At 41.4% G+C, this 22,619-nt stretch overlaps 1 protein-coding gene across 9 annotated transcripts in view; it reads left to right on the top strand.

Moving 5' to 3' along the window:
- The window catches only part of rap1gap2a (RAP1 GTPase activating protein 2a), an 88,104-nt gene that overhangs the window by 53,956 nt on the left and 11,529 nt on the right, over positions 1–22,619 (top strand). For 3 of the 9 annotated variants that reach the window (XM_005464593.4, XM_005464597.3, XM_005464596.4), the window contains 8 exons: positions 10,537–10,621; positions 16,900–16,935; positions 19,388–19,420; positions 20,093–20,125; positions 20,263–20,484; positions 20,588–20,691; positions 21,993–22,071; positions 22,447–22,500. In XM_005464593.4, the coding sequence (XP_005464650.2) occupies positions 10,537–10,621; positions 16,900–16,935; positions 19,388–19,420; positions 20,093–20,125; positions 20,263–20,484; positions 20,588–20,691; positions 21,993–22,071; positions 22,447–22,500 (646 nt within the window). Of the gene's footprint in view, positions 1–10,536; positions 10,622–11,185; positions 14,762–16,899; positions 16,936–19,387; positions 19,421–20,092; positions 20,126–20,262; positions 20,485–20,587; positions 20,692–21,992; positions 22,072–22,446; positions 22,501–22,619 lie in introns of those variants that run through there. The other 6 variants (XM_005464594.4, XM_025897833.1, XM_019345144.2 and 3 more) reach the window with 4 other exon arrangements.

The raw sequence follows: 22,619 nt of genomic DNA, 5'->3' as shown, positions 1-22,619 counted from the left end.
AACCAGATGAAGCAGAAGGATTTTTTATGCCTAAAGGTCACATTAAATGTTTCCCAAACTCCTGTATTTTCTTGTTTCTCCACCTGGCAAGCTTCCTCTTTTTGTGCAACACTTATAAAGTATACAATAATAAAGTAGGATTACTCCCCTTAAAAAAACAAAAATGTAGTTTTTGAAAAAACAAAAAAATCTTCAGAGAAGGATACACAAAAGCAGGTTGCCAATTGACAGTTACCAATTTTGCTCACTGAAATTTCTACATGGCAGCTACTATTAGCCCTTACACTCCCTGACTACTTTTCTAGATAAACCCATACCTAATCAGCCAATCACAGGGCAGCAACTCAGTGTATTTAAGTATATAGATGTATTCAGAGGAGAATAGCCTGCTCCATACTCATGGGGGAAACAGCAACTGAGATAACCACTCATTACAACAACTAAGGTATGCAGAAGAGCATCTTTTCTGAATCTCTGCTTAATAACATGCTGAACCTCGAAGCAGATGAGCTACAGCAGCAGAAGACCACAGTGTATGACACTCCTGTCAGCTAAGAACAGGAAACTGAGGTTACAGTTACTGTAGGGGCTCAACAAAGTTTGACAAAAACAAATATGAAAAATGTTACCTGGTCTGATAACTGCCAATTTATGCTGCAAGATTTGGATAGTAAGGTCAGAATTTGGCATTCACAACATTCAGGCTGCTGCTGGTGCCTGAATGTTGTTAATGCCTACGCAGTCGCCAGATCTTAATCCATTGGAGCACCATTGGTTGTGTAGGAACCTGAAATTTATATCATGTATTTGCAGCCAAAAAATCTGCAAGAACTGCCTGATGCTGTCATATCAGTATGGATCAAACTCTGTGAGGAATGTTTCCAGCTTGTTGAATCTATGTCATGAAAACAGTTCTAAAGCCAAAATGTGGTCCTGTAGGGTCCTAACACGTGTAACACATGGTGAGGGTAGGTGACTAGTCAAGCTAACTCTCCACTTACAGTACTAACTGTCTTTCTTCTGCAACTTGATGAATTCATAGTTCTATGAAAATAGACTTGAAGTAAAAGTAAAAGCCCCTTAGGAAACATTTGCTCTTTTAGTGCACTGAAGAACAAGGAAATTAGTGCTAACAATCTGACCTTACATTTTCTGACTTTTTCAACCTAACATTACTTCATTTGATTCTGTGCACATACACAAAAGATTCTTGTTTCACAGGTTGAAAGTATATGTTCTGCAAATTTAGTTTGGCTTTAAAGTATTCATTTGCTCCAGGTTTTTAGCTCCAGGTGTTTAGCTCAATTCAATTTTTCAATTTAATTCCATTTCATTTATAAAGCCCCAAATCACCTCAAGGTGCTTTATATTGTAAACTAATGTAAGGTTCTCTCCTTCCAGTGAGACCTACTGGAACCATGAAATTCATTCCTTGCAGTTCTGCTCTTTGGGTTTTGTAAAAGTAAATGAAAACAAATGGCCATGCAGATTGTTTAAATGTTCAGTTCTGCTCTTATAATGAGAAACCTTAGCTAAAGTTGTTCGAATGATTGCATACATTTAAAATGTTCAGTGAGATTTCTTTGTTTTCTTTTTCTTTTTTATTATGACTTTGCAGAAAAGAAAATCTGAGACTCCTTATAGGTGTTCAGCGTAGCCAATGGGAGATTTTAAACATTTGTGCTAACAGAAAGAAATCCTCATTAAGAGATTAAGTGCAGTTACTGTTTAAAACTACAGTCTCTCATGCTGCTTTTCTTGACAACCTTACAAAGTTTTTCCTTTTGCCGTAGCTCCTTCCCTCTGCTCGCTGTCAAACTCTCCTCCTCCCGCTGTTTAACATTTCCGCTTTTATTCACTGACTCACTCATGTTTCCATTCGTCCTTCTCGCAGTGTTTTTCTTCGCTATCCGCAATTAATCCCCTTTTTAAACAGCGTTTCACTCTTTTTTGTGAATACCAGCTGAGTGCCTTTCTGTTTTTTGGGAGGGGTTGCATTCAACAAGCTGATTTTTGTTAAAAATAATGTTTAGGACCATGTTGGATTGTGCTCAACAAATGACACTACACAAAGTCCAATAGAGACTAATTAGCTCTGTCTAAGGAGGTATACCTAAACTTTGGCTTTATTATACATTAGTGTGTGATTTTTTGGGTGAATGAAAAAACCAATATGCTTCATATTGCTTGAAGAAATTGTGTGAACATATACTGTGTGTGTATGACAGACAACCTTGTCTTTGAGTGTAATGGATGAGACGGTATTGTCTCTAACAAGTACCCAGGGACCCACCCAAGACAGCCCTATTTACCCAGCTCTGCACAGGGGATTGAGAGAGCTATTTTTAGTCTGCAGATTCATTTATTCTCGCTCTCCATACCTCGCTCTTTGGCCTTCTCTCTTTCAGCGATCTGTCTGGTATTCATCCATTCTGCGTCTCTGCCTCTCTGTCTTCATATCTTTCCATTTTTCTCCAGGACCTTTCTGCTCTGGTGTGGTTATCAAGTACTCCGACGTGGTGGAGCTAGCAGAGAAGAGACATATTCAGTGTCATCCGACAGATGCTTAACTCAGTTTTGGTTTTTTTTGACTCAAGTCAGTGACACTGGGTAAAAGCGGGCAATGATAAAGAGGAAGTACCCCCCCACACCACAAAATGAATAGGATTAGGCAGGATTTGAGGCATTTCAACTGATATGACAGTGATAGCAATTGATGCCAGGTAACTGTGTTTTTCACTGCAATGCAGTGCTGTGCAAGAAGACAAATAATCATAATATTAATAATTTAAAAAAACTCTTGCTTCCTTAAATAAAAAGTTTTGATAACAAACCTCATGCAGATCTTCTGAATAAAAAAAGTAAAGAAGTCTCATTAATGCACTGTCTGTGCCTCAGATGAATGCACTGATACATATATGTGACAGAAGTGTGATTAAAAATGACAAAAATTAAAAAGAATAAAAGACAGACAGGTGAATCTTTCTGGGGATACATCATTAGATAACACCAGGGGATGTACAAGTGCTGAAAAAATAAAAGCAATTACAAAGAGCACTGACAGGACACCCTCTCTGAACCCATGTGGAATGACATTTCATTCAGTGAGGAGTTTGCATTACATATTCTTACTAAAATTGTGCTAATATTCTGGTGTTTGCTTGATCGAATGGCCGCAGGCTAATGCACTCACAAAGTACGTCATCACCTCGGAGACCGGTGACTATCAGAATTGCTGGGATATCCAAACAAAGTGTAATTAACTGGACGAAGCACGGCCGAAGAAAAAGAAACAAACGTGTTTCAGCCCGTGGCCTTTATCAGTGTCACTCTGCTGCTGGGAGGTAAATACACATAAATGTCTAACGGAGCTTTCCTGGCAGCAGTGGTGCAGTGAGCCAGAGAACAACACTGACATTTCAGAGGCTAAAGCTACAATATGTAACCTTTTTACTGGCTTGTAGTGTTTTCTTTTGGTGTTAAGATGGTTAATTCAGTGTCGAGCAACAAAGCGTGCTTGTGTGTCAGACACACTGGTTTATTGCACATCTTTTATCTTAGAAGTCAGAGTTCTCGTCACTACCTCTGGCTTCAGCATGTGGTAGACATATTAAATGGCACAGTTACAGTCAGTCAGTAGATGTTTTGGGGTTTTTTTCCAGGGTAGCAGACTCATGGCAGCATATTAAACACCATTCTCCTTGACAGGACGGTCATAGATTCCCAGGGTGAGAGTCAGCGGCCTTCGAGAGGGCAAGACCTTCACTGGCATGTGTTTAATCTGATGCTTGGGTTAAATGCAGAAATAATTAGGAGAGGAGAGAACCAAAGAGTCAGGTTAAAAAGGAGAAAGATGACCAGAAACCAAGGAGAGTCTTGGAGAATGAAGACCAGAGCTTAATAAAAGCTTTGAATGAGCATCTCTGTAAATGGAAGAAGGCTGAAAGCTATTACAGGTTAATTTCACTTCAAGGTTGACATTTTTTTCTAGATCATCCACTCCATATATACCATGTTCTCTAATGTGTGCAAATTACAATAAATAATATAAATAAATAAAACATAAAAAGACAAATATGTCTATGTTGTATAGTAGTTTAACTTTGTTAAACCTGTTTAAATGCACATTAATGCAAATCAGCAAATCACTTGACAAAAACACAGTGCATCTAGACATGTAGACATGTTCAGAGGAAAATGGCCTGCTTCAAACTGATACGAAGGCAACAGTAACTCAAATAGCTACTCGTTACAACCAAATTATGCAGATGAGCATCTTTTCTGAATCTAAGCATACTTTGTTGAACCTCGAATGAGCTACAGCAGCAGAAGACCACGGCGGGTGTCACTCCTGTCACCTAAGAACAGGAAACTGAGCCTACAATTACTCTAAGGGCTCAACAAAGTTGGAGAACACCAGATTAGAAAAGGGTTACCTGGTTTGATGAACCATAATTTATGCCCTATACACATAAACCATCTCTATCATTTACACAGAATGGTCTAAAGAGAAAATATTCAGTGAGAAATGCTGATATCAGAGGTCAGAGGACAATGGCTAGACTGTTGACCTTACTCAAATAATGGTTACACCCAGTGTATGCAGAAGAGCTTTTTTGAATGTACAACATATCAACCCTACAGCAGCAGAAGACCACACCCGGTGCCACTCCTGTCACCCAAGAACAGAAAACTAAGGCTACAATTCACACAAACACATTAAAGTTGGAGAATAATATTAAAACATTGCTTTGTCTAATGACTCATAATTTCTGCTGGGATGTTCAGGTGGTAGGGCCAGAATTTGGCATATACAGCATGAAAGCATGGATCCATCCTTCTTTGTACCACTGGTTCAGGCTGGTGGTGGATCTGATTGTGTGAGGGATATTTACCTGACACACTTTGGACCTGTTAGTACTAACTGGACATTGTTTAAATGCCACAGCCTACCAGTTCATCTTTTTTATAACCACAGTGTACCCATCATCTGATGGCTGCTTCCAACAGGATAATGTGCAATGTCACAAAGCTGAAATCATGTCAAACTGAGTTCTCTTTACTAAAATAACCTGTAGAGCCACCAGATCTCAGTTCAATAGAATAGCTTTGGGATGTAGTTGACTGGGAGATTTGCATAAAGGATGGGCAGCCGTCAAATGTCATGTCAACGTGCACCAAAATCTCAAAAAAATCTTTCCAGCACATTTATGAATCGTTACTATGAAGAGTTAAGGCACCTACGAAGGCAAAATAGGTCCAACCCTATACTAGCAAGGTGTACCCAATAAATTGGCGGGTATATGTAAACTGTCACTATGGTTTAGTCTATGAAATGCAAAGACAACTGTCTCTACTATTACAGCAAACTGTCTTTCCTTTAGAGCCAGAGAGCTTTCAGCTTGTGTGTTTGAATACTTGAGTGCCCTTGGGTGAGAGTTCCAGTCTGTCACAAAAACAAGTTGTGAGGGTGATAATGACAGAGTGCATCTTCAGGTGGGTGTTTGCTCTTAAAACAGGGTCTGGAGAGTGTCACACATCCACATAGAGGCACACGCGAACACCGAATCCATTTACTTTCTTGTACTCTATCAGCAGAACAGTTAAATGAAAAGGTTATTTACTTCCTCGTCTCCCTCCAGTGCACCAACTCTGTAGATGAAGGAGCCATTATTTTTGAACAAATTTATCTAGTGATTTAGAAATGCAGCAGCGTTTCTTTTTTGGGATACAAGACATGCCGCTCCCTCCTCCTCCCCTCCTTTCACCCCCCTCTCGCTATCTGTCTCCCCCTCTTATTGATAATGAGAGTGTTTCAGGTTGTCTGGCTGGACGGTCTAATCTCCTGCCGGCTGCCAAATTTGTATCTATTCATGTCGCAGTAAGACAGAGAGGGCGAGGCATGATGTTCCCACAGGAAGCAGCCGGTGACTTGGGCTGCAGTTGCCTCATAATTACTTCTCTCCTGACCTCTACACATATCCGTGCATATCTGGGATGCCTGTAGTCTTCATGGCAAACAGCTGACTAAGCCGTGCATCCGTTTCTTAAATCTACATGTGGAGTAGACTTTTGGGAACAGCTAATATGGGAAACTAGATTAAACAGACGATGGCAAACTTTAGTTTTCATCCATACCAGCACCCTTTTTTCAAGGCTACACTTAGCTACCATGTTTGCACATCTAAACTCTAGGCTCCATTCATAAAATACCATCATGGCTTCTTTAGGATCCATTCATGACTTCCTTACTTAACTACAGAGTATATGAGTCAAAAGGAATCAGGTTGTCTGCATGCCACCTGTCAATATCAGCCAACATAAGTACTGATGAGGGCTGGAGCTGTCAGGTCTGATATGTGACATTGCAGCAGATTGTGCTGTGTGGTGTAATTCCTTATTACAGGCCTACTGCAATATACATTAGGGTTGATGGATTCTTGTGTACCCTGCCCCCCCTATACTCAACCATCTTTCTCCCTTTTTTTGTGTCCAATTACAGTTGTATTAACCCCATTACAGGAACCATCAGTCATGTAATTGGCCAATCAGCACAAAGATCAGGCTCCTTATCAGGTTTCCTAACAAATATTAAGACCAACTGGAAACAGTACTGATTCATGAGCCCTTGGGAGAGGGCTCCATACCAGAGACCCGCACTTCACCCTCTTCCCGGTCTTTCTGTGTCTGTCTGCTGTTCTTTATTTTTATCATCTCAGCTCTCTCCATCGTCCTGATTTCCTCTTTTCATTTCCTTATCTCCTTACTAGGATCAGTCAGTCATTTATAGATGTTGTCCCCCCCTTTTTTTTTTGTTCCCCAAACACTCTTTTATGTCCTGGATAGCTCTCCCGTTGACCCGCTTTCCAAATCTAATCTTGAGGGTTTAATCAATAACGGAGATGTATTAAAGCCTTTTTTCTTTTATGGGCCTTTCATTCAGCCTCTGTCACAAACACACACACACACACACACACACACACACACACATTACTGACATCGTCATTAGATAAACATGATGACTGTGTAGATGTAATTACTGTTGAATTAGCCATAATTAGCACCAGCTAAATCCAAGAAGGATTATAGGCACGCACTGCTGTACAAGAACGGTACAGCTTGTACTAGTTTTGATGTAAATGTAGAGCATGGTATGTCCTATTTTTCTTTGCGAGTTTACAACCTCTTAATCTTAGCTCCAGGTGACAGAGGGCCGAGTTAAGTTACACTGCACCTAATTTATCCAACAATCGCCTTTTTTTTTTGTTTGTTTTGCAGTTTAAATAACCACTTTATTGTTGTGGATAGATGAATGGATATTTCACATGTGACTACCCAGTTCTTGGAAGAGCACCCAGAGCCCACAGACCCACACAGCTGTTCCTCCCCAGCAGTATTAAAAGAATCTAACAGTGTGGCAGTCACTGCCCATTTGCTCACTCAGAAATGAATGCTGCACATTATCCATGCTAGCTTGGAGCCAGAGGAATGAATGCAATTTGACCCTGTGATCTCACCTATAACAGCCTGAGTGCTTACTTGTTAATGTTGTTCCCCTTTCCTTAAACGTTTATCCAAGTGATAGGAAGAAACCTGTCCTAGCTGACACAGGGTGAAAGGTGAGGTATAGACCAAAGCAGGTCAGCAGTCTTTCACAAGGCTAACACAAAGAGACCACACACTGTCACGCTGCCGATTTAGAACCACCAGTTAATCGAACATGTATATTTTAGACGGTGTGAGGAAGAAGCTCAGCCGCAAATGCAAAACTTTGCAAAGAAAATTCACATTCTAAGTACCAGCAACACTGCTTGCAGAGCCTTGTGAGCTACCTAACAGGCCAGCATTTTGTTTTTTTAACCACACTGTAGTTTTTAAGGTATTTAGTTTTTCTTTGACCACAGCTCTTGTTAATTAAAAAAGTGCCTATTCCCAGAATTCTCATCTTGTGTTTATCTTTTCATCTGAGTCACAAAGTTGAATACACAGCAATATTTCCGAAACCTACCAGGGCCTTTAAAAAGTGTCCTAGTTTCTGAAGGAATAACTAGAAATCTCAAAGATTCTTCTTTCAGATTTCCATCCATTGCTTGATAAAACTTACAAGATTACATGTTAAATAAAAGTTTCTCTGCTCTATCTTTTTCTGTCTTCCTCATGACAAAGTCAGAGGCTCGGGAGCAGACTTGACAGCTGATAACTGGTGCCAGGACACCCATAATGTTTCCTTTTCTTATATATCTCATCTTTTATCATTTTGTAATTTCTTCCAGTGCCACTGGAGTCTGTGGCAGCCCACAGAACTGTATAAAAAGCCATACTGACTGGGGACCATGAGGACCTCAATTCTTTTCACCAGGCTTCATATCTGTCTTTTCGACCGTATGTTAAACTTTTATATTTGTTGAATCAAGTCAAGTTCAAAGACTCCAAATGTCAGTTTGAAATTGTACGTATCATCGGGAATATTGGAAGGGGAATTCTCATGCCTAGCCTTATCATTTTGTTCACGCATTCACTTTCTCAAGCAAGAAGTGAACTCATATCTCAGAAACTCTTTAATATATCTAAAAATAGTTTTATAGGAGCCACAAAAAATGACCACTAGAGGGCAGTGCACTGATCAAGAACCAGCTCCCAGTTGAGGGAGACAGACAACCTCTTAAGATTAGGCTTAAAACTTTCCTTTTTGATAGAGCATATTGTTAGGGCTGGATCGGGTGACCATGAATACTCCTTTAGCTACACTAGGCATAGGCTCCTGGCACTTCCCATGATGTACTGAGTGTTTCTTCTTCACTCACCTCTTTACAATATAAACGTAATATAAATGACGCGTCCAGTGCTGCCTCATCTCCCCCTGCCTCCATTCACACTCGATTCCTTCTCATATTTCCTTCTCTGGGCTTCTCTGAGCCAGTAGTGTTAAAAAACATAATCCACCTTAATTGAATTAACTTTAATTGGCTCTAATGAACTTAAACAGAACGGGAGATCAAAGACAAGGTTCATCCATTCGCGGTGAGTGCAGATAGGAGGTGTTGTCATAACAACACGATACATATCTACCACTGGAGGAAATTACTAAATGATACCTCCTTGATGGGCACTTTGTGGTCGCAGTCTGACCCTCACTTTAATGATTTGTCAGGAAGCCAATCTTCCTAAAAATAACAAGCAAGCTATTATGCGGTGAGATGTAATTTTAATGTATTATCCAGACTTTCATTCACAAACTCTGACCTTCACACCCCTATTGCTGGTATTAGGTCTAGCTTACAGGGTGGAGCTCTCCTCTAAGGAGTCTGTTGAGAAACTGTGTAGTATCCTGTTTTCATAGGGGCTGATTTTAATAGCGCCTTCCTGGAGTATGACACACCACATTTTCATCAAAACCTTCTATTCACATGTTGTCCCACGCACAGATATTCTCTATGACCTTCCTAATTTATTTCTTTGCTTCCTTCTTTCTGCTGTCCCAAAGCGTCCTCTCCCTTCCTGGGCGGTAGCTATCTGATGTGATGCAATCTTAGTTTTATTGCCTCAAAGACACAGCCCATGCTGCAAGGACAACGGCTTCACATCTTTCCCTGCTTTTCTCGCGGATACAAATTCCCTCTATCCCTGCGCACAGGTGTGGATGTAAGGGACAGAGAGATAGGTGCCACTGTGCTGTAGAGACACACAGCGGGGGTTTACACAGAGACCTTAGTCTGGACAAGCTTTTCCTTTTCACAGGTCAGTGGGGGAAAAAAGGCAACAGTGTCCTTCCCTGCTCTAGGGTAAAGAGAACAAAAAAAGAGAGAACAATGAACAATGTCTAAGAAAATGACGGGTGGTTTTTTTTCAGTCCTTATAAACTCCTCCAGTCTGTATTTCCTTACGACTGACATTCACACATCATCCGCCGTCTGTGAGCTAACATGCCGCATACGCAGGGTGAACACAGCGCTGCGTTGTGTGATCACCGTGCCTGTGGAAAGAATTGGGCTTTTCATGTGTCCTGAAGAACAAGTAGGGCTGTCTCTGGGTGTGTCCCAAAATATGGCTAATGGAGATGTGGCTGTGATTTTCCATCTTCTTTTTTTTTTTGTAATGTGAGCCTCATAAAAAAATGTGTGTCATCTGCCAACATCAAGGTGCACTGCTGATTTAACTACAGAAAAGAAAGGAGTAGGACTATTTCTGCATTACATGACCACTTGACACTGCTGCATGAAAGGATGGAGGAGCTACGATAGCTCCATCTAACGAACAAAAAGAAGGGGCATAGTCATTTCACATTAAAAAAAAGCTAGACATATGCATTTATTGTGTTCCATTGTCTTTTTTGGACTCTAATCTCTCTCCAGGTTCTCTGTGGCAGAGAACTTGGAAATATTGCATATTTCAAACAGTTCAGCTTTAAAATTGTTTATTACTACTATTATATCATGGTGGATTTTGTTTAAACTGCAGAAACACCTTTAAATGTGTTCCAGAAAAACAAAAAAGATTTAGTATTTATTCTTTATTTTTTCTTCTTCTCCTCTCCAGGAAACAGGAGCTGCTGAACATCTCCAACGTCCCTTTGGGAGAATGTCCCCCATCACCACCCCGCACTGCACCACCCAGCATGAAGGTATGAGCAGCCAGACACACCTACGCATGTTTGCTAATAGTGGAATATGATGTTTGTCTACATGTGTTAAATCAGCTGACTGTGATTGTTCTCAGTGTGAAATCCCTTTAACAAGCATGCAATTCAGAGACAGTGACAAACACCACTGTCACAAAAGTTAAAAAGAACATATTTGTGCACGTAAATAAAGCACAGTGTTAGTTCGGGTAGGCCAAAGCCAAGCAAAGCTACAATCCCGGCAAATCAGCTGATCTCAGTGCCAGTCCCCATCAGCTCATGGCTCAGCTGATTCTGGCTATCTCTTGCAAATTATTGCAAACAAAAATAGCAGTCTTCCTATCGTTCTCCTGACTAAATGTCAGGTGAATACAGGTTATTATGCTTTTCACAGCATCTGCTATCTATGCCACAAATTAAAACCTATCATTTTTTAAAGATTCAAATCAGGTTCATGATTTATATCTATTATTATATATTATATCTATTATTGCTCTCAGAGAACGTAAACATGCTGATGTCATTGTGTAAACTCAGTCACACTTTTGCCTATTTTGCTGTGACGGTTCCTCCAGGCGTGGAGTACTGTAATCCTTCTTTTTCCAATGTCTGCTTGCCATTAAAAAAAAGGGGATTACGTCTGGAGGCAAGCGGAATAAGAGCCGGAGATACAATGAATGCTCATCTGTGCCGCTACCGTACTCTAAATCTTGGCTTTATATTTTGTCTCAAAATTTTACAGGAAAGTGAAGGATGCGTTCTACAAGACATCCAGTAAAAGGAAATGTCTATTCATTTGAGTGTGCACTTTACCTTGGCTCCTGTTACCTTGACTGGCACTTGGAAATTTCCGTATATGACAGCACGAAGTGGTTTTCGAGGACCTGATCTCACTTTTCTTCTATGCTTGACATTGCTGTGAGCTTCCTTTTGCAGATAGAAAGTTTTGTTGTTAAAAATGAATTCTGATGTAAATTGAATCATGATCTACTACAGTGGGACCCCATTAAACCCATTCTCAGACCAAATGCATCCTGACCAGGAAGAATTGTCTTCAAACTGAGAACCAAAGTGAAAAACAAAATATGAGAGCATAGCTAAACTACAGATCTTAATACCAAATAAAATCCATCTGGCTGTAGATGATCATCTTCCTCAGGTGCTGTTACACTGACTCATGTGGTGTGAGGTGTGATGTTGTCAGACATTCAGCACTCTCTCTGCACTACTCTCACACTAAAGCTGAACATCTTTCTTCCATTTTTCCTTCAGCATGACAAAAAGGAAGAATACATTCTGTATGGAGGGAGATTAGCATGGTGAGGAAGTAGCTGATGGCTCCTGGTCAGGATAGTAACCTCAAAGCAAGCCATCATTACTGAGTCCTCTGAATGGGAGTTTGTCCACGGTGAGAAAGGGACGATTGAACTGAAATTATGCTCTCAGAGGAATCATATATGAGAGAAATTACGGAAGAAATATAACTCAAGACAGAAGGCATCAATTACCTTCTTGATGTGTGGCTGATTTCTTGTAATTATCAAACGGCAGCCTCCAATTTTGCTGTGAGCTAGAGTGGCCTAATGGCGAGATACTCATCATGAAAGTCACACTGGCAGTGAACGTATGAAACATATCATTTCTTATAATTGCAGTTTACGGCAAATCCGTGCCTTTTGTGTAGAAACATTTGTCTCCTTTCTCAGATTGCAAAGCACATGTTGATAAAATCCGTTTTGTCAGCACCGTGTCGGCGCTAATCCTGCTTTTATCCATTTTTGTTTTTTAATTGCTACATAGGTGTACTCGTAAGAAGCTCTTTACGTGGTTAGGAAAAGCGTTTAAGGTTATAGGCGTCAGAGGACAGCTCACGAGCAAACGTGTTTTGGCAGCAGCGGCGGGAAAACTGTGTTTGCTCAAGTGATGCGTTTGTACAATTCGGAGGTACTTCTGGTTTGTTGAGTTTTTCCATTTCTGCTGCTTTACAGTCAAAAGCCACTCACAAGCTTATATAACGCTGCATTCATGTGATGTGATTATTTTGAAATTCAGATCCAAAATGCTAAATGTTATAAACAAATAACCCCTTCTTGATCAGCTGTAAATATAACATTATTCTGCCATATATGCACACCAGCCGCTTCATTAGGTAAACCTTGCCACTCTTTTTGACTTCTGAACTTCCTTAAACCTTGGTGGCACATATTCAACGGTGTGCTGCACATCCGTGAAATGAATCTCCCATTAAACCACATCCCAAAGGTGCTCTGGTGGATTGAGATTCGGTGACTGTCTAGGCCGTTTGAGAACAGTGAACTCCTTGTTATGTTCAAGAAGCCAGTTTGAGGTGGTTTTAGCTTTGTGACATGTTCTCTTTTCCTGCTAGGAGCAGCCATCAAAAGATGGGCACACTGTGTTCATAAAAGGATGGACATGGTCAGCAACAATGATCAAATAGGCTGTTGTGTTTAAACCATGCTGGAACTAAGGAGACCAGAGTATGCCAAGTGGTTATCTGAGTTTTTCTTGCTTTCCTATCATCTGAAAGCAGTCTGACTCATTCTGCTCTGAACTCTGACGTTAACAAGGCATTTTCACCCAGAGAAGCACCGCTCACTTGGCTTTTTTTCAGACCATTCTCTGTAAACCCGAGAGATGGTTGTGTGGGAAAATCCCAGCAGATCAGCATTTTCTGAAATACCCAGATCAGCCTGTCTGGCACCAACAACCATTACATTTTTTTCTCCGTCTGATGCTCAGCTTGAACTTAAGCAGGCCATTTTGACCATAAATACATGCCTAAGTGCATATGGTTGCTGCCATCTCGTTGGCCGATTAGATATTTCCTATAACAAGACAACACGTTCTCACTCCCAAAGTGTAACATATTACATGTGACAAATAGTCGGTAAGTTACTCTTTCGGCCACCCAACACATTCCTATGTTACTCATTCAGAAACAGGAGGAAACATGAGAACCATTTGGACTGAATCTACACATGTACATTTATTTTACTTTCTCCTCATGAATCGCTCTGGAAAACACTATCTAACACCATTAAGGTTGTGGTTAAGGTTAGGGATAAGGTTTGGGTTAGGGTTAGGACTGGAATACACTGCTGGAACGTGTGTTACCGCCGGGAGCATCATTCTATTGGATTCCATCCACAATCAGGTGCATATCATAGGGACTCGGAAGGTTACCTTTCACATTCCCCTGGGACACCTCGGGACGTTACAAATCGTCGGCATGTTACGCGTCGGGAATGAGAATGCTCTGAACAAGAAGTTGAACAGGTGTACCTAACAAAGTGGCCCATGATCAATTTATAAGTTAGCATACTGAGTACATGTATTATGTATTATGTATTTGGTGCTTTAACTCTAATTTATCCACACCAGTTTACAGCAGTAGACTGGCTTAGGGAGTGTATGTTAAAGCAGAGACTGTATAGTTTGTGCCTGGAATTTCTTCCTTACAGATGATCTAATGTTTGTATTTGTACAATACTTTACTCAGGCACTTCCTTCTGTGACGTCAATAATGTGTATGGATGCTGATAGTCAACAGTCTTCAAAGAGAGCGACACCAAACTTGGCAATATCTTGGATGACTTACAGTGTGTGTGTGTGTGTGTGTGTGTGTGTGTGTGTGTGTGTGTGTACTTGTTTAGGCATCTTTGTGAGGACAGAAAATTGGCATGTCACTATACTTGTGAGGACCAACAGTCTTATAAGGACAAAATGCCTGTCCATACAAGTTTTAAGGCATTTTTGAGGCTCAAAATTAGATTTTAGTGTCAGATTTACAATTATGTTATGGTTAGGTTTAGGCTAAGGGTTAGGGTTAGGCATTCATTTTGGATGGTTGGGGTAAGGCTAAGCGTGTGTGTGTGTGTGTGTGTGTGTGTGTGTGTCAGACACATAAACATTGGCATGACCTGTTTTGCTTTGACAAACAATTCAGTTTGCTGCCTTACTTGATTTTCCTGTTTAAGCTTTAGTGGCCATGTTTGAAGGCAAAACAGACATTATAAACGAGTGGGAGAGGGAAGTGCTCTTCTAAAATATAGAAGGAAGGGTAAGAATAAGAGGAAGGCAGGGACACTTGAAGACTCAAATGTTTTGGCTGCCCTTCTCAAGGTAAGTCGGCACTGGTTACCATGCAAGTCCCAACAGTTTGATGTGTAATGGGGAGTTTTTTCAACTTGGCGCGCAAGTTTATGATGAATGAATGAATGCAGATGAGTAAGTTTCTGCTCATACCAACTTATCATTTCTTTGTAAATACAACATCAAAGCAAGTGAACTTTAACTGAAGCTATCAGACGTGTTCAAACTTTACTTTTATTGCCGCTAAGTTAATCAGTTACCTCGTCTTGCAGCTAATATTTGTTTATATTGTGACTTCAGAAATAGGCGTATGTCACATTGAGTCAAACTTCACGTCCTCAAGTCACTGCAGTGTTATAACTGAGGTAGCGGCATCTTCTGCACCCTCTTAAACTTTCTACAGTTTTATGCCTTATTCATAGCCGCTTTACACCCACGTGTGCAACATTTTGCAACCACAGAGCTAAAATATCACATTTACACATGCGTGTCAGTTCAGCTGCGTGCCATTGGGCCACAAGTGTGACAAAGCCGAGCAATGCTGCGAGGACTTTTTGGGGGGGTTTTAACAACGCGTTCTCAACTCTCTAACGGTTGGATTTCATGTACACCTGATAGCTGAGAGGTCAGGGCTTTTAGTTTCAGTCCATCCCTTCACCCAAAAAGGCAGTTTCACACTGTGCATTTAACTAAGGACTACTCAAACAGAAATGCCATGCAAATGCTGCAGACGTAATGTTCTGATATTCGGAGAATAATAATAATATATATGAGAGAAAGCAGAAGAAGAATGTGAGCAAGTTCAGTTCCCATTTACCTTTTTTGTGCTTTGTCATCATTTCTGTCAGTGTCTGGGTGATTGTGTTCATGATTAGCATGAGTATGTGTGAATTCTAGCTACCAGTGAATCTGTCAGTCATTGAATCAGTCAGGCAGACAGACAGGCTGATCGTGGCAGCCTCCACAGGTTGCCATGGGAAATAAGATATCCAGATGTCACCGGGCTAACACAGAAAGAGTGAACGAGTGCGAGCAGGAGAGACAAGGCAAGAAAAACTAAGAGAGAAAAAGGCTAATAAAAGAAAAGAGAAAATGACTGAGTAATAAGAGAGTATAGGGGACAGATTAGTATAATGACACACTGAGATTAGAAAGCAACGGTGAGAAAAGGGAAGTAGGCATGTAGAGATATGTTTTAGACTGACAGTGGAACAGAAAGGGAGATAAGGCTTCCTTGTCTTTGGACTTGTGTCTCTTGACACCATTGGAGACTCAACATGCTGTCTGCACTCCCAAGAGCCCACTGAGACGCTGCAAAGGTGATCTGCTACAGCGTGTCTTTTTAGCTGCCTTGGGCAGTGCTTAATGTAGCAAAAACTCCTTCACATGTGCCAGCATGACTCTAGCTGTCAAATATAATTAAAGTAGGCATTAGTCGACTTTGTTTGTTTTTGCAGAAGCAGTTTAAAAAGGAAGCACAACACTGCAGTTATAGAGTTGATGATGAGAGGTGCTTTGGTCAACTTCTGTGTTTAAATAGCTTTTATTAATGGCAAGTTTAATTTGGGGTCAGAGATCAGTATCTCCTGTGATGTGAGTCAAAGCGCTGATGCGCTCACACACACTTGTTACCTAAAACTCTCCATGCATTGCTTTGCACATTATATATGTGCCAAAATCTGAGCACAAAGGCCATGAGTGCCATTATCACCCTTGCAGCTTGTTAATGTGGCAAGGCGGAGTCCCCGTGGGAACACGGCATTGTCTGTGTGTGTGAGTGCACTTAAGGAAGCTGGTTTGTGTGTTGTGTAGTAAGTGTTGCTGTTTGAGGAAGTGGTTTCTTATCACTGTGTGAGCGCGTGCGGGTGTGAGAGGCTGACCCAGCCCTCTGTGACGCTGCAGAGCTGATCCCGTGGAGGGGAGGGAGCGGCACAATCTACTCTTGCAGATGAATGTTATCATTGTCAGGGCTTTAAATGCAGACGTTTAGGTTGAGCATTGAATGTCAAAACACTTGTGCGAGGTGTAAATTGAAGCCAACCAAAGGGCGATGATTGAACTGCTGTCAGCTAAATGGTGTCAGTAGATTGTCGTCCTCTGACAGTCAGAGTTGAGCTCTCTTTCAGCTTGTTTTAGATACTTTGTAATCTATTTCGTCTCTGTTCCAGTCCGCAGAGTTCTTCGACATGCTGGAAAAGATGCAGGTATGACGATATTTTCATTCCTCTGAATGCCATTTCCTTCTCTGCTGCTGTCCGTCTATCATTTCCTTATTTCAGTATCCCTATTTCCTCCATTCTTTCCCTGTCTTCAGCCAGCACTACTGAGCTATAATAGCGTGTTTTTTGCCATAAGAGGGTTCCTCCTATCACCTTGTTTTTCTTTGACCAAAATCAGCTTTAACATATACTTGAATAGGGCTCACGCTGATGATTTAATCACTGAAAGTCAGCGCCGCATGTGTCTTAGATTGGATAATAGGCATGCAGGCGGCAGAGAAGAACATCCACACAAAGATCTGGACTGGCATGACTATTTTCTCCTTCTCTGTGTGGAATACATTGATTTTATTTTTGTTCTGAACAAAGTCTGTCTCTCTCTCTCTGTGTTCGACCACTTTGTGCCCTCCACAGGGCCCTAAGGGTGCAGGCTTTGAGTTGTCTGAGGACAGATGGGGTTGGGCGAGCGGGGTTAAAAAGGGTGAGGAGGAAGAGAAATAAGGTAGGAAAGAAAACATACAAAAAAGAGAGCATATGACCAAAGGAAGATTCAGACAGAGATAATTGCTCATGCGGGTTTATTATTAGATGTCCAAGAAGTGAATTATTAGGTGGTCATACTGGGTCGAGACAGTGGAACCGTTAATAGGTTAAGAATAGAAAGCCCCATACTTTTAAGTCATTAGACTTTCTTCGCTCAGAATCCAAGAGGTGTGAACTGACTTGCAGCTGAAAGTTAAGGAATGCCAGTTTTATCCAGTGACCCCTGAATGCAGCATATTCAATACCAGAAAAATAGAAAAAGTTCCCTCCAACAAAATTATAGCATTTCCATTTGTTTCTTTTAAACTTTCTTTGAGACTGCTGATGATTTGTGTTTATTTTTTTCTTCTATTGTCAACGAATCCTATAAAAAGACCAAAACAAACAATTCTGTGCATCCAAAGCCTGAAATATGATATTCCCCTTGCTGTGGGACTCTACTGGCGCTCAAAAACTCAATGAGCATTGACTGACTTGTCGGCCTCTGTAGTTCATTTTAGGTCAGTCTCATGTGCGCAGCCTTTTCTGATTATTGCAGTGAGTATTATTCACTGTACCACATATGCACTGATCCACTGTTGAAAATACTCTTTACAGTATCAGTAACAGCAAGTAAGACTGCCACGTGATCTATTTACAGTCAGAGAAACACAGCATCGTGTAAGAGACTGTGTCAAAAACAATGTAAAATAGCATCTGTGATTAGAATAGAAGTGAACAGAAATAGGTAAGAGCAGACAAGGTGTGAGATGGTAAGTCAGCGTGAGGGAGAACCTGATTGAGGACATCAGTGGAGTTATTTGGAAAGTGTAACTAGAGGATGACGGCCCCCTAAGCAGCCTGATGATCAAAGAGTCACACACGTACACAGAGTGAAACTGGCAGCTCTTCGGTCTTTGCTGAAACTCAGCTTGCATCGACCTTCTCGTCTGGGCTCTGAACGTTTGGAATCAGGCTTTCAAAGTGTGTTCCTGGGTGCTGATGATGAAGGTCACTTTTTTCTTTCTTTTTTGCTCCCCATCTCCGGTCCACTCCCTCCTTTCCTCTTCTTTTGGCAGTTTCACCAATTTTCACCCGTCTCTCTGCTTCCTCTGCCTTTGTTGGCTCTTCTGTATGACCAAAAATCGAAGCCTCTGAAGACTCTTTCTGATCAGTGTCATACTGTTGACACTGACTCCCCGCTGACTGCAACAGCTGCTCCATCAGTATGCACTCAGACAGACATAAACCACTACAGATTAGACTTAGAAGTGTGTGCAAACACTTGTGTGTTTGTGTGTCAGGGTTGTATTTGCACTCTTCAAACGAATTCTGCCTGACTCTTGGTATGATTGGTATAAGCGATGGCGGTGGCGTGGTGGTGGTGTGTATGCTAAGAGCTGTGAATCTGCACACATGCATTTATTTCCTCACTCTTATTCTCAGTCATGTAGATGAGCTGTTCCACTGGGCCCGTAGCATAATTGGCCAATTTACTGTGTCTACTAGATTGGCTTTTCATATCTGCATATATTTGCACTGCGCTGCACACTATGAAAAAAAAGGCTTTGGCCTGCGCCTCAGCGTTTCTGTGTTCCAACAAATGATAATAACAAGTGAAGAAAGGAACACTTAGTGTGTGGAAGCTGGATTCAGAGAGAGGATGACTAAGTGACTGCATTACCTGTGTGCGCTCACGTATGTGTGTGTGTTTGTGTTTGCAGGAGAGTATATTAGCATGTATGACTCACTCTGTTTTCACCTGTCAGCAGATGAGACAGTCTGAAGTCTGAAAACAAGAATGTTTCTGCACCTTTTTGGAACATTGCACAAATAAACTGAACTTGTATTTTTTTAAATTCTTTTTTGACCCTTGTGCTCTTTCACTCTCATGCTGCGATTGGACTTTAATAAGGTCCCTAAAGCTGAAGAGACCAAAAAATGGAAGGTGTGACTCGATACACACTTGTTGATATCTTCTCTGTGGGTCTCATTAGTGTGTCTGTGTGTGTGTGTCACCATTTATTCTGCATGCTGTGCTTCATTGCTGCACTGCTTTGCTCTGTGGTCGGACTCCTCGCCGCGAAGGGATTCTGAACACCCCTGTGAACGTTTTTCAGACTTTTCTCAGGGCTTTCAAAGTGCAAAAATCCATAACCCCCTGATCAGATTGATTATAAGTTGAATGAACTCCAGCTGTCAATTGATCCTCTTCGGCCTGCCAGAGTTGCTGGCTCCTGCTGCCACAGAATATAAATGACTGGCTGCCCGGAGCCCTGCACCACCAACAATGCAGACAGGCCTCAGCAGTATTTTAGAGGTCACACTGGAGCCGGGCTAGCAGTGCCAAAGGCACACAACAGCTCTAAATTCTCAGGGGCCACTGAATCAAACACACTCCCTGGCTGATGTTTGCTGATGACTTTGCATTTTGCGTTGCATCATCGCCCCGACGTGTATTTAGTATCGTGAGCTGCACTCCCCTTTCGCACCTGTGTTTGTCGATGTGCTTGGATCTGTTTCACCGTCGCAAAAGTCAGTGAAGTTCATACAAGTTAAAAGTGTTACTGATGGTGTGTGCATATGTGTATGTATGTCTGTCCTCTTTTTTTTTTTACAGGATGACTATATCCCCTACCCACGGATAGAAGATGTGAGTCATTTCTTGCTCATCTTTCACTCAGCCATAATGCAAAACATTTGCAATCTTTGGCAAAACATGAAAAGCACACACTTTTTTAGTTGGTTATGTTTTAGTTCCTCATTCTCTCCCAACCTTTTACACGCAAGGTCCTAGAGAAGGGTGGTCCATACCCCCAGGTAATCCTGCCCCAGTTCGGGGGTTATTGGATTGAGGATGTGGAGGCACCAGCAGGAACTCCATCTTCCTCAGAATCTAGTTTCTGTGAGGAGGAAGACGGAGGAGAGGGCATGAGCCCCGGTGGGGGGCACAGCTACCGTCTGGAGTGCAACAGCACAGCCCGTGCCTACCGCAAACACTTCTTGGGCAAGGTTAGTGCAGTCATGTCAGTTTGTATGAAGCAGTGCGAGTATTTAAAGTCTAAACTGCACCTTTCTCCCTCACTTACCTCCTTTTCTATATCCATACACCCAGGAGCACATGAACTACTATTGCACCGGCAGCAGCATAGGCAACCTCATCATGTCCCTGAAACACGAAGAGGCTGAGGGACAGGAGTTCCTGCGCATCATGCTCAGGTACAACCAGGCAAAGGCAGCAACAGTAGCTTCACTTCACATAGTATAAGTTCAGGATTTAAAGTCTGATGTGGTTTTCCTTCATGTTCCTGTTAGTGATGGGCTAAACCAAAAATACCTGCCATAGCGTCATAATAAGAGCAAAAGTAGGATGAATGAAAACTTGTCCTGGCCTAGTGCCAGTTCATGCAGATTCTTCTAAAACAAATGTTGTGGCAAAAATCAATCCAGCCACATGACCCAAATGCCATTCTCATAGTGCCGATAGAGGAAAAGCGAACAACATATCTGGAAACATTTGCAATACATTTTTGTGACATTTCTGTCTGAACCACAGTCGAGCTCCAATTAATTATCCGACAAACCTAAAACCCCGAAGACACACAAACACTGTTGGCATGGCTAAAACACACTAATAACCCAGGCCTCCATTCTGTTTTATTGCAGCTCTGTGCACTCCATGTTAGTCAAATTTCATATGATTTTGTTGCTCTGTGGTGAATAATGTTTTTTGCTATTATCACAGTTGGTGACATTTTGATTAACGGGCGAGCAAAACAAATAGCATAATGCTTTGTTGTTACGTAGCCATTGTGGGTGTTGCACAGAGAACTGCAGCCAGGTGATTGCTAATCTTCTCTATGACAGATGACTGTGATAATGCTAGTGTTATGGGCAGCACTGCTACATTTAGAGTCCATGAGCCCAGTGACTCTATTTTTTTTTCAATTCGAAATTGGTTAAAATGATTAGTTCAAATTTCCTCATATTCTTCCTTAAATTTCACTGGGACAGTGAACTACATGGACACTAGGAGTTAACTAGAAATCTCTTTGATGGAACAAATTCTTGAACGGTCCTATAAGTCAAACTCATTTTACATTGTGGGCCACATTCAGCCCATTTTGAGTGGGCGGGGCCATTGAAATTCCCCTTTAACTGCCCATTTAGTCCCCATTGGGTTTAAACTGCAACAAACAATTGTGTAAAATAAGAGAAAAAGTTATGCAGCTCACTGCCCAGAGTGTACTGTAATTATAAAATAAAGTTTTTGTTCATTCACATTTTGCTTTTCTTTTTTTTTTTTACTGTGGGACCACTGTGAAAAATTGACATTTTATAGGCTGCAGTAAAAAAAACTTTCTGTTCATTGTTTTCATTTTTTTATCTATCACAAAATTACTGTATGCCCTCCTTTACATTTTCTAAAGCCGTCCAGTGGGCCGGATCAGGGTCTTTGCCAGCCTGATTTTAGTCCACGGGCCTTATGTTTGGATGCCCAATTTATATTCTTCTTGCAGGTCGAGGACCAAAACAGTTCACGATAGAATCTCTTTAGCAGGGCTCAACCAGCTGCCCAGTGTACCACAGATTGCCAAGGTAAGATAGAGCTCGCAGGTACACCAGGTTTAAAGGCAGACAGTTTCCATGCACATATAGCAACATCAAAAAATAATGGCATATTTGCAGAGAAGTATGGTGAAAACCTGAGCTTGAGGGAGAAGGAAAGACTTTAGTAATCACATGTATTATTTCGGAATAGCACTTCTCACAAATAATAACAGGACAAAAACTGCATTAGGTTAAAGAAGTCAAGGTAACAGGAAAAAATGTTGAAGTGGAATTGTTCCCTTCCTGTTATATTTCTTTTTGCTCTCTGACATGTGACTGATTATTATTATCTCAAAGACATTTTCTGGTACATTGGATTAGTGCTCCCTTACAGTGATTTTTCTCTGTTTTTTCATCTTTTAGGTCTTTTGTGATGATGCCACAGGGATGAAGTTCAACCCGGTCCTGTACCCACGGGTGAGTTCATCCTCAGTTCCTGCACTGCAACCATCATCACACCCAGTGTGACCTGAGCTCTTCCGTCCCCGTCAAGGCAAATATTCATTCAAGCTGAAACGAGGTAGCTTTTCCAGTCC

This window comes from Oreochromis niloticus, linkage group LG14, assembly GCF_001858045.2.
Source record: "Oreochromis niloticus isolate F11D_XX linkage group LG14, O_niloticus_UMD_NMBU, whole genome shotgun sequence".
Taxonomy (NCBI): Eukaryota; Metazoa; Chordata; class Actinopteri; order Cichliformes; family Cichlidae; genus Oreochromis; species Oreochromis niloticus.
The sequence above is the reverse complement of the archived record's forward strand: the minus strand, read 5'-3'. Positions and strand labels throughout refer to the sequence as shown.